This window comes from Epargyreus clarus, unplaced genomic scaffold (genome assembly GCF_041222505.1).
Source record: "Epargyreus clarus isolate Ecla_fem2 unplaced genomic scaffold, WU_Ecla_fem_2.2 ptg000005l, whole genome shotgun sequence".
Classification (NCBI taxonomy): domain Eukaryota; kingdom Metazoa; phylum Arthropoda; class Insecta; order Lepidoptera; family Hesperiidae; genus Epargyreus; species Epargyreus clarus.
In genome coordinates, this window is record NW_027332213.1 from 70169 (window position 1) to 82913 (window position 12745).

The window sequence follows — 12745 nt, forward strand, 5'->3', positions numbered from 1 at the left end:
GAAACCATATCAACTTGTTAGTCAACTACTGCTTCACTCAACTTCACTATGCAAGAGATAGACGGACCGGATGGACCAATTTGGGTTTCAATGTTAAGGACAGTTAGGACGTCTACAGATGTCAGTTTCTATTTTACAAACTACAGATGCAACACCAGAGATACCAGGAATATTTAAGGCATTAAGTCTTTATAAACATTAAGGAAACTTAAGGAAGGTTAATTCCCATGCTCCGGTCACACCGGTCACGTGGTCACGTGGTCACGTTTGAAAAATTAGTCCCGCACTCGCATCTAGGCGTTCAATTTTGTTAACTATATATATTTATATTTCAGTTAACCAAAATAATCATACCTAATGAAAATCAGTTTTAATTTAATAGGTAACTTTTTTTTTGCCCCGAAAGTTGTATTACAATTTATTTTAATAAGAGGTATAAATATATATATCATACCTAATTGTAACTGTAGATGCAAGTGGGCCGGATGCAAAAATATAATTATTTTAACTTCACACCTTTTGTCGACTCCATAAATTTGCATTAACTATAATACTTGAATTGTAGAAATATAAAAAAAAATCAAAACTCCACTAATTAAATGCATATTTAAGGAGTCGACCAACCCTCACCCCGAGAGGCCAAGGGAAGACAACTACAAGTTTAGACTAGAAGACTTTAATGCACAGAATGAGCTGATTAATATCCAGACCTCGGCAACTAACCCCGCTTTTCCGCTCAATGCTACAGCTACAGTCCATATTGTTAATATTAACGTCAGGTTCAATAATCCTTCAGAAACTTCGATTATTCAATATTTTGAATAGTAATATGAAATTTTAAGACATATTAATATAGTTGCTTCTTAAGATTCTATTCTTTATAATATGACACGTGCGTCCAATACGAATTTGAAAGCTTTATAAGTGATAGTTGTCGAGGTCCTTGTGTTAAGCGGTGGCGAGGCGTGGAGGCGGGGAGGCGGGGGCGGACCGGCCGCGCCGGCGCTTACCATGAAGCCGCGCTCGCCCTTCGCGCCCTTGCTCCCCTGAAACGTCACCGACACTGAGCAACGGACAGCCACAGGATAGACGCGCTAACTGATGGCACCACTTCGGCCGTTCTCACCGAATCACACTCATTCGACTTATATTTAAGATGTGGACGAGGATAGATAGCTCATTCAATGCCAACAGTGAGACACGTGCAGTAAAGAGTACAGTGAAGTTTATATATCGTTTGTGTATATTTACAATAAGAAAAGAAAATAAAATATATTGGTAAAATAATAAAAAAATAAAAATGAAGTACCGGGAATCCATTCTTGCCCGGCGCGCCCATTAGGCCCTGCGGAATAAATGAACAAAAATCAAACAAAGCACTTCCATACGATGTGCGTGCAGAGGCCGCGCTCGCTACTACGATATCCACAGCCGCATGACACATTAGTATCGACATAACACATTATTAGTGGGTGAACCCACTTGATGTTATTTTGACCATCACTATTGTAGTTGATAAATTGGGATAATGTCGATAATAATGGAATGAAAGCAAAGCTATATAAAGCAAATTATCGATTTAAGTACGTTAATAAATTTATTCTAATAATTGTATTATTTAAATTATACAGGGTAAATGTATATACAGAACAATGTAAAATTGCACTCACCGGCGGTCCCGACTCGCCCGGGTCTCCCTTCTTGCCTTTTTTTCCTCTCTTGCCCGGCGGGCCCGGAGGTCCTGAAAATGACAATTAAATATATTAATTTATAGTATAACCAATTCTTTGGACTATTCAACGTGGCGTGAATGGCTAAATCCGAAAGTTTAGAATGGCTAAAATTGCTGAGAAGAATTACGGGACCGATTTTAATAAAAACTGAAACTGTATAATTTGAATTTAAAAAATCTATTCATTTTCGAAAATAAAAACATTACTCATTTCAAATCACTTATAAAATGAAATTCTGTAAATTAATAATCGGAAACAGCATATTTACATAATAAATTACATGAGGTAGGTATAGTAATTGCAGTTGTATTCGATATTTAAATAATTGTAACAGTCAGTCGCATTTAATACATATATTGATGTACATATACATGTATAGTCCATAATATTTCTCGGTAGTTTTTATAAATTAATACGTAATTAGAGTAGATGTACGCCGTATAAATGAGTGAGTGCACTCGGAGTGATAGTGGTGCTGCGGCACCCTCTGGCGGCGCGCAACGACTGCCCTCAAATTTTACGAGGTAATTAGCCAACAACGGACGCGTCCAGTTTTATGATGGTCGGTGGTGTAACGACACGCCCGGGCTGCATTCTCGATCATATGTTTAGGTTCTATGTATTAAATATACATACATACCTACAACCTTTTAAGTTTAACGATTTGGGTTTGACACGCTGTCAAATCGTGACATTACTAATAAATACCACACAAATACTCTCTTGTTCCGAGGGGAAGAATCGTGAACTTTAATTTTTTTCGCATCATTTGTGCCTGGGTAGGATTGATGTACCTAAAGATAAACATTTGAATTTTTTACAGAAAATTATGAATTTGAAGAGTTAGTTATTTAAATTGAAAGAAAAATATTCGTATACATACAATATGAACGTCCTTTCACAAATCTGAGTGATAATTAGATTTCTCGCTTTTGAGACGACGGCGACCTAAGTCTTGTCATTGTCCGTGAGTCGCCTCCTCATCATAATTTAATGGAGCGCGGTACGCGACAGCTGTCCGCGGCTGCTGCGCCCGAGCGGCCGCAGTCGCCCGCCCGGTACCGCCGACACTACTCTATAATGGGAGCCCATTTGCACGACAAATGCAAAGTCATCGGTAATTGCGTTACATACAATCGACAATCACATGTGTCGACATTTAGGATTTAAAAAGTAAACAAAAAAGTGCTGGGTATAGTAAAAAAACTGTATGCAAAATTGATTATCGCAATTTTCAGGAAGGTCAGTAATTCAGGATTCGCAATAATTGAATAAAAAGAGTATTTTTTTACAAGGACTTGTTCTACTCTATTGGAGGTAGCTGAACTACAAGATGAACTGGCAAGACACTCAAATCAAGGTTTAATTAGGACATTAATGGCGTTATCCGACGCGTCGCATTAAACGTGATCGGCATTAAAGGGCAGAGGGCGGCGCGGCGGCGGGACGGTAACTCGATTACCTGCTCACCCTCCCTTCCAGTCTCCTTTAAAGGGACAGTAAATCGACAAACTTGCAATATCACATTTGAAAGAGAAATTATCCTGAATGGCCTACGAAATGCGCGATTTTTTTTGTATAATACGAGTAAATATAAATTCATTCAAGAACAAATCGCAACACAGACGACAACACTCGTGAACTGTAACGCGGCCTACACTATTTCAAGAGTAGAGGGGTCTGGCGTTTGTAAGTTTTAGATAACTGAGAATGTTATAAAAAAAATCTTTTAGATTACTTTATAATATTACTTGTGCAAACTATTTGAAAAATCGGAGATTAGTGTTTGAAACTTAAGCGACTTTTCTAACAATTTCGAGATTTGGAAGCTTGTTTCCACGTCAGTTGGTTTCAGAGAGACTCAGTTTGCCTTAAATGCCGAGAATCCCACTTAGACTGAGCAACGCCGCCAGAGCAGGGAGGTGTCTGCGCGTCTGATTTGATTTGCCGGACAAATTGCGTGTCGCGGACAGAGGCTGTGTATATACCGAGTAGCAGGAGTTATCACTTATAGTGAAGAACGAAAGATAACGCACTATTAATCCCAAAATTTTATCCTGTTTGTTTCTAGCTTACATTTATTTTGATGACTGCAAAACACATGGGTAGACAAATAAGTACTATTTTAAAGTTGAACGAGATACTGTTACGATACAAGATACCTACGAGTTGTTCACGAAGGTGGTAGAACCCTTGTGTTTCGAATCAGGCGACACCACCGCCATACTTTTTTCTGTCTAATAACAGCAGTGCTAAGTGCTGCTGTGTTCTGGTTTGGAGGGTGTGGTAAGTATACTTTTCTGAGGCGTTCCAGCTTAGTCCTCAGGGGTAGCGGCGCCTCTGTGGCTGACCTCAGGTATACGGAATATCTAATCCTATCTAGGGTTGATTTCAGGTGTCCATGGGTTTATCCCTGTAGTACCGGGACCAGAATAGGGCTACGGTATCCTCTGCCTGTCGTAAGAGGCGACTAAAAGGGGCTTCCGGGGTTGCGGGCAGCAAGAGTGGGAGCTCAAACCGTCCAGCAAGCGACCCCGGGAAGGACAGCGGTTTGTGTGGTCGCATATAATCGGACCTATTTTAATGTTAATGTGTATGTAAGGAATGACGCTAAATAATCTTAGAAAATATTAGAAATGTCAGATCGACACGTAAAATGCGTAGCAAAAGTGTAAAACGACTGGTCGACGCGAATTAATTAAACTTCTTCAAATAAGATTTCTCATAAATATCTAGTAAGCAAATAGGAAACAAAACTTTAATGATAATATAATTTCCTTATAGAAAATAGGTAAAGAATGACTACACGAGCAAGATATATTTTTAGTTAGGACTTTGTAACAATTTTTTCTCGTATGTATTTAAAATAACACATTGGAATGAAATCGTTGGCGCGGGCCGCGGGCTGAACATCTTTAAAATGAATTAAAACGTGATACAAAGCGGGGCGAGAGCCCGCGGCGCGGCTTTGATCCCGCCCTCATTGGGTTCGTTTCACATTCAATTACGTTTGTAAACAGTTTTTATCATTTGTGAAGGCCTGTTTGCGCGGCGCGAGATTCACTGAGCCCGCGCGCTACGCGCCGCCACTGTATGAGCATTTACACAGAGCCTATCAAGATTTGATAAGATATGTAGGTATAAACATATAGTCACATTTTCCCTTCAAAAGAGGTTTTTAATTTAACCAGTATCTTTATGGATTTTTTGAGACTAATGATAATCTATTGCATAGTGGCGTTCTGATGATGCTACTTTTAAGCGTCAAAGTGTTATAATTTTGACTTACTACGTAGCATGCCACGAGCGCTACGCAGCTACGAACCATAACAAACATGACATGATGCGTAAATCATGACAAATATTAATCAGACTTTTTTTTATTCTAAAATTTTGGTTTTGATTTTTTCTTTTCTTGGTAATATAATAAAAATAAAAAAAGTATTTTTAACTTAAGACCGAGGGAAAATAAAAGCGTGTAAAAAGGAATGACAACAAAAGTAATTTAAGAGGTGTCGTTAGCTGTCGGAAGTAGTCTGAATACTTCGCCAATATTTATTTAATTACAAGTATCCGACGAAGTTTATCGTCTCCCCGGATTGTAATCTAATAAAATTAATTAGGAGTTGAAAACGATCGGAATCCTATTTATTTTTATAAGACAGGAGTTTTATTGGGTCATAGGAAAATAAGAAAAAGAAAATTGTATTTGTTTTCTTTTGTTTCCCATTGGTAATAAAGACACCCGGGCGTTATTAAAAGCGCACTAAAACAGGAAATAAAATATGAAGACTTTATAAGATTAAGATTTCTATGTTATTAATTGTAAATGACGTAAAATCATGTAGAAAGTAATGTTTTTCTTGACGGGTGTTAGATAGATACAAAAAAAAATCTAAATGAAATATGTATGTATTGTTTGCAAATAATCACTTAAATATTTATACTATGATATGAAATAATCATATTTCAAATAATATAACGAACACTAAAAGGTATGTAGTTCCAAATCAATATACATTTATTGCATCTATATGAATATTTAAATATCTTGACAAATTTGATGTAAAAGATACAAGGAAACAGTTTTTTTTATAAACGCCCAGGCTCAGGGCGGGCGGCAACACGGCTACGCTCCTAACGCATAAGTTCATAAATGTTAAATTACAAAGTTTTTTTGTATTCTTATGTTATATTTTTATTTGCATGTGTTCTTAAATAATTTGTCGACTATATGTAGTATTTCTTTTCATATTATGTATACATTATACATGCACTTATCACAAATGTAAATGATTAAAATAAAAAAATCTATTAAATTGTACAAAATATGTGATTAGTAGCTTGACAGGGCTCAGAAAAGACAAATACTGGCGACACCCAACTGTAGATTGATAGCAAATAAACAAGGTGGCTCGAGAGTGTGGCGCACTGGTGGGCGCGCCACGCGCTTACAATCATAATAAGACAAGGGACCCTTATACATGATCCCCGTATCAGATTTTTCCTCAGTAATTTCGCGCTGCGCCCGCGGGCATAATAAATCCCGCCGATGTTATTTTTAAACAAAAATGTATTTATTACTAAAGTTTACAGGAATTTCACCGTATATTGTTTTGTTCGGTATTACAATTGGATCGTATTAAATTGGCCGTAGTATAATGGTGTTGTCCACGTAACAAGAGAATCTAGTTCTTGTTCCGTGGTGTTGTCCTTTTTTATCACTTAATTCGTAATTGCAGCTAGAATTGTTATATATACAATTACAGGGTATAGAACACTTTACAGGCTACATTGGAATAACCTACCACGTTTTAAAGGACGCAGACGTAGATGTGGTAGATTATTAAAATATAGTAGCAGGCGTTAGGGGTTAAAATATAGTAGGGCGTTAGGGTTAAATTAATGGATAAATTATTATCCAAGTCAAGCTAAATTTATGGATGATATTTAGCTTTAGAGTTGAATGAGATATTTTCTTTAAAATTATAAAACTTCAAAAAAAATTAAACCACATGTAACTGTGAAATTTATAGTATTAAATTAAAAATATATAAAATAAAGTATTCAGAAGTAACTCAAGAGTTACTCGATACATTATTTTAGGTTCGTCATTTATATGAGAAGCCGGTTGTCGTGACAACGCCGGAGCCAAGCAGTGTGTCCACTTCTTAATTTTATGGTTTCAAGAGTGTGGTAAGTATGGTACTGAAGGTTTCAAGCGTCTATTGGAATAGTACGCCGGATTCAAAATAAGAATCTAGTTTTCTCTTTAGGATATAACACAGATGTCTGTGAGCAACTTAACAGTGATACACTTATCATCAGGTGAACTACATCTTTGTATTTTATTTCAATTAAATGTCGTGCACGCGCGGTCACTATCGTTGTCAGTAAGCATAGTATGGGCATAGTGAACAATGAGTTACTATGGTACGGGCGCGGGCGGCGACGGTGGCAGCGTTGCTGTAGCTCGCGTCTGGACCGTCCCTAGCGCGTCCTCGTCTCCGCCGACCCACTTGTGTTTGCCTCCAGTGAAATCAAATTGCGTGTCCAGAGGACGGGCAAGCGGCACTTTAATTAAATATCGAACATTCCGACGTAATTCGGCTCGAGACGTCAGCCCCTCCTAATACTGTATTGACTAGTTAATTGTCTGTAAAAACATGAACTTTCTGCTATAAAATGTACTGAGATATACGTCGATATTAAATTTATATTATAATATAATGGATATGCGCCGAAAACAATTTTATATATGCTTTGTGTAATAATTCCAAGCAAAATTCCCCATCATAGCCATTTTATTAACAGAGTTTTTATTGTAAGCCAGATTATTATAATTGCTTTCTTCCTTTGGTACGGAAATCTTCAGACCATTAATTGATATTGGCCTCGATTGGGAATGCAGGGACCGGAATACATTCAGGCTTGATTTAGCAAGTTGTTAATTGTCGACATTAGTTAACCATCCGCTCTCCGTCGCCTCTGGGCTTCTGGCCGGCCTTATAGGATATCGATTAGCTACATTGGTTATACTAAGCTTAGAAGATTAAAAAAATAATTATGCAGTGATTAGAATGCATAATATCTGGAATGTATTTTAATAACATTATTAACAAGCAACAGTCAAGTAATTATTTTTGTAAACATTATCTTATATACGAGTAGGTACATAGTACATATTGGTATAAATTTAAATTTCTTTATTTTCCACGTATCTTCTAAGATTATTCTGCTACGAAATCACTTATTTCTGTTAAATGGCTTTACGAGGCATCCTATTAAGTGGCAGCTTTAAGATGAATCGCTGTAAGTTGTTGGCGATGTGTTGTGGCGTCGCGGCGCTGTGTCTGCGGCGGGCGCTGCCGGCAGGTGCGCCGCGCCACAAATCAACACAGTATTATGCCGCCATTACCGCCCTTCGCTAAATTTTGATAATCGACTTAATCCACAGTGTACGGCAAAAAATATGCCCTCCATGCGGCCCCAGCGAGAGGAATTGCGTGCAAATTGAGTTAGCGTCGCTTAAGCGTCGTTTTGCTCCAAACTTCAGAAAGTAATCTTATTTTTTCCGGGGTGGTCGCGGAGTGCGTAATGAAAATATTGTGTTTGGAGAAGTGGAGGGTCGCGACTGCTCGCGGGTAGCGGCGGAGTTGCAGGCTGGCTCGTCTACATAATTCGCGTTAGCCCACTGCACTATGGAATGTGTAGGTACGCCACTTACCAAAAACTATAATAGATATGTACAGTGTTCAATTTGTATATGTAGTTGGAAAAGGAGTACTTTTGAAATTTCACATTTCTAAATAATTTTAATGGTGTCACGCATTTGTCGAAATTTTTCATTTTGATAACGTATATGATAAGTATGATAGGACCGAAACATGGCATAAGTTAAACTTAAAATGGGAGTAGAGAAAGTAACGTGGAATAGTTCCAGTTAATCATTTATATAGTCCATCATTCTATACTATTTCAAAATGAATGAAAAACTACTGACTGTGTTACTTACCAATACGATTAGAGATTTACTATGAATTTGGTGTCAAAAATCACAAGTTTATTTTATAAGTTGCAGTGTTTGTATGGAATGTCCTATGGGGTATCTGGTAAAGCGGAGTGCAAACGACGCGGGCTTTGTCGGCGGCGAGGATGACGTCACCGCCACCCAGCGCTTTGTGGCCGCCATTGTGACACGAGTGGCGACACACTTCACTTCTCACACACTCGATATATCGCCGTTGTCTACATATCTCCTAGAGGAAAATATCCTATAAGTTATTGCTTGTAAAATAACTAATTCCAATCAGATAACGATGTACGTTAAATGTTAGTGACGGCTACACATAAATTATCCACGTTATAGTTGTCATTGCGCCCGAGTATTTCAAGCTTACTTAATTCCAGAGTGTGAAGTATAACCACTACAGATATTTTTTTATTTTATTTGCATACTTCGTTTTTGCTAACCAATGTCGCTGAAATGTGAAAACTTGCCTAAATGTTGAACATAGTATGAACATATTTTAATATATTAATCAATATACGAGTATATTGCTTTACGTCTGTGTAATAACTTCACTCGTAAAAGACTCCAGTCATTTTAATGAATAAGATATTACTCGAGCGTATGAATCTCCGACGAGATTGCTATCTAATAAAATTATGTACAGTAATGATGTAAGGCGGGTTTATTACAGCTTATTACGGGAGTAACGCAAATTTAAACCGTTTCGGAGATACAGAAGGAATACCTAATGAGGGCCCGAAGTTAAAAGTTATTTAGCATTAAAAGTTGTGCGGAATATGAAATGAGCAGATAAGGTACACTCAGACAGCGCGCCGTCTATGCCGACGATCTTCGGATTGCTTGTGTTTAGTACATGTAGTCATTACGGTTTTAGAAAACCTTAAAACTAGGTTTAGTATGAATTTCAACTCGCATTTTCAGAAATCCCGTCAGAGTCAGTACTTTAGTATCCAGACTGGTGATGGAGCGTGCTCTAATAATCTTCATTCATTAATTGTAATACTATAATTTGATAGCGTTATACAAGTTCTGTAATATTATCTGTAATAAAATTTACTGAATTCCTTTTTAATCGTTTTTTTAGATCCGTCTTATATTTATGCAAATTTTATCGAAATGAGGGGCTAAGTTTGGAATCGTGATTAAGATTAATTTTCTTGAAAGAAAATGAGTTAGTAGACGCAATACAGCACGTATTGCGAAAATATCTAAGTACATACTTGCGTAAGAATTTGAAACTCGTGCACATCAGAGCGCGCGGGTAAAATAGCGCGCGGAAGCTCACACATACCGACCACGAGTACTACGAGTACGACGTTCGAACAACGCCAAGGATTTGTCCATTAGTGATGATCAGCAGTGGCGGTGCGGTTAAATGATCTCCTGTGAAGTGTCGCCACCGCAGCGGCCATCAATCTCGCGCCGGCGCCGCGTCGCGAGCCGCGCGCGCTCTACATACCTCATCTTCTACTTTTTCTACCGATCTATCTTCAATCTGATTAGTAGGTGTTATTGGAACAGTTGTGAAATTTATAAATACCTGTCGAGACTATATAATAAAGTTATCGGTAGAGGTAAAAGAGGTAAAATATAGCAACAGTGACGGTTATTCATTAATATTTGTGGATAAATGATAAGATAAATAAAATGGAGACGCTATAAAACATTTTGCGGCCATGCAGATAGTTAGTTTTTCATTAGAAAATTATGGCATGTAGCCTAAAAATTTTAAATACTTGTAAATATTTAAATAGGTACTTATACGACTTATAGTATCTAATAATATACTACTTTGTTGTTAAGTTAACGTCTACTCGCTATCTGTGACGTGTGTCGACGATTATCATGTCATATCGAATATGAACCGAGAACCCATTTAGTCTAATGTAGATACGATTTTAACGGAGAATGAAGATTAAGTACCATCAACTTTCAAAGCACCTAAATTGTGTATTGCTTCCTAATAGCTTACAATAATGTTATCCTAAATGTTGTTAAATGCCGGAGCCACCTCTAGCACTCTATCAAAAACATATTAGCCGCTCTTTAACACCGCTATCAACTCAAACACAATTACGTTGAAGGCCCCCAAATTTCTTTGTAATTTTCCCGGATAAGATTATGTATAATTAAGGTTAATTAAGGTTTTTGACGTTCACTTTTTGGGTCGCTTCACAGGGCCTGTTAAAGTTGTGGGTATATGTTGTGAATTTTTATGTGACACGACTACGACGCAGCGAACAACCTCGTTAGCTCCCCGCAGGTGTGGTTTTACTTGCTTCAAACTGAAATACCAATAGAAAACGGTAAGTCAGGCTTCATGAATATATTTTTAAGTGCGTCCAAGCAGTTGTAGTATGATGATTCGAGCGTTTACGAAAAAAATGAATACAAAAGAAATTACCAATTTAATACGTACGTAGTACGAAATAACTCATTTATAATCTGTTTTATCTTAAAACATGTCCATAGCACTGATGACTGCTGCTGTCATGTGGTCCAGATGCATGATCGTAGAGTGGGAAGAAGTTTTCTCTGGCTACACACAAGTATATCGTAGTTGGCAGCTGTCGTGAGTGTCGGCCACTTCTCTGTTGATGACGGGTCAGAGCTTGTTATTTGAGCAGAATCATGAGTCCTTTTCATGTTTTACAAAGAATACATATAAATAATAAAATAATTGCGCACATGTACAATTTACATATTTGCGTCGTTCATTGAAATATAACTTCTGAATATATTTTAAAATAGACTTTAAATAATATTATATCTCTATTATAAGCTTCTTTCTTGATCTTGGGGCCGAAATCAAGTATGAAACGGAATGAATATGCGATTGTTTTTTTCTGTAAGAATAATATAAATCATTTTTATAAGTGGAACACAAAAGGAATGCAGCCGGATGCACCAGGCCCTCAAACCAGCGCTAACTCAGCGGCGGCGACGTTGCTACGTGCAGTACAATAGGAGTTACAGGCACAGGTTACAGGCCTCGACGGCGGTTGCCACGCGTCTCCACACTCTCCCACTATATTGTGTACGCAGAACTGCAACTTCATACAAATTTCTTCAATCTAAGTTAATAATATACATTTAGACATCATTTTCGTATATATAACTTTTTATAAAATATCAATGCGACCAGGCTTACATGTAAGCAATTATCTTCGTTAGTTCGTTTAACGATAAAGGAAAATATAATGTTTGTAACATTTCGCTTTTCGATATAAAAAGGTTTTTTTCCCTATAATATTATTGTACATAGCCCGTACTCCGTTAGTGTTCATTATCCTATGCCCTAATTCTAATACGTTTCACTTAGAAAGAATATTCGAGGTCAGTAACGAGGCTACCAAGGGCTGATAACGACATGCATGTAACTGTATGGATAGTTATATCCAGTTTATATTGAGGCGAGCCACTATATCACCTTGTGTGCTATCAAAAGGACCAATAAACAATCGGGATATTTGTTACACACTTGTTTGTTTTTTTATGAAACGTTCACCTCTGACCTCTGTCGAAACGAAAAGAAAGTTTACACGTCGCCCCGTGAGAGAAACACCATTCCTCGCAGGAACATATTCTCATGAGAACATTGATAGCCAACATGTAGCGTATGGTTGTGGTGTATAACAATGGGATGTAGGAAACGGGAGAAAGTGATTGATCTTACAGTTGTAAAAATTCTGCCTTAATGAAGTAAATTAACAAAATAACGTCAAGTAACAGCCTAACATATTTTAGTTGTCTTCACGTAAAGATTGATTAAATGAAATAGTTAACAGATAGATCGTGATACATTTTATTACAATGTCAAGCAGATTATTACACAAAATGTATTCTCGAGAAAAATTCTAAATTTTACTTTTGTACGTAGATTCAGAGTTACACAAATAACAATTATTGATTATATTAAAATGAATTGTTCAGTCATAAACCGAAGCGGGCGCTATAATTTAACAACCACAGTATTTGT

At 37.2% G+C, this 12745-nt stretch overlaps 1 protein-coding gene across 1 annotated transcript in view; it reads right to left on the bottom strand.

Annotated features, from left to right (window-relative positions):
- Positions 1–12745, bottom strand: part of LOC140757872 (uncharacterized) — a 276178-nt gene that overhangs the window by 16468 nt on the left and 246965 nt on the right. The window contains exons 2-4 of the mRNA XM_073093742.1: positions 1671–1741; positions 1310–1345; positions 1011–1046 (exon numbers count right to left, since the gene is read on the bottom strand). Coding sequence (XP_072949843.1) covers positions 1011–1046; positions 1310–1345; positions 1671–1741 — 143 coding nt within the window. The remainder of the gene's footprint in view (positions 1–1010; positions 1047–1309; positions 1346–1670; positions 1742–12745) is intronic.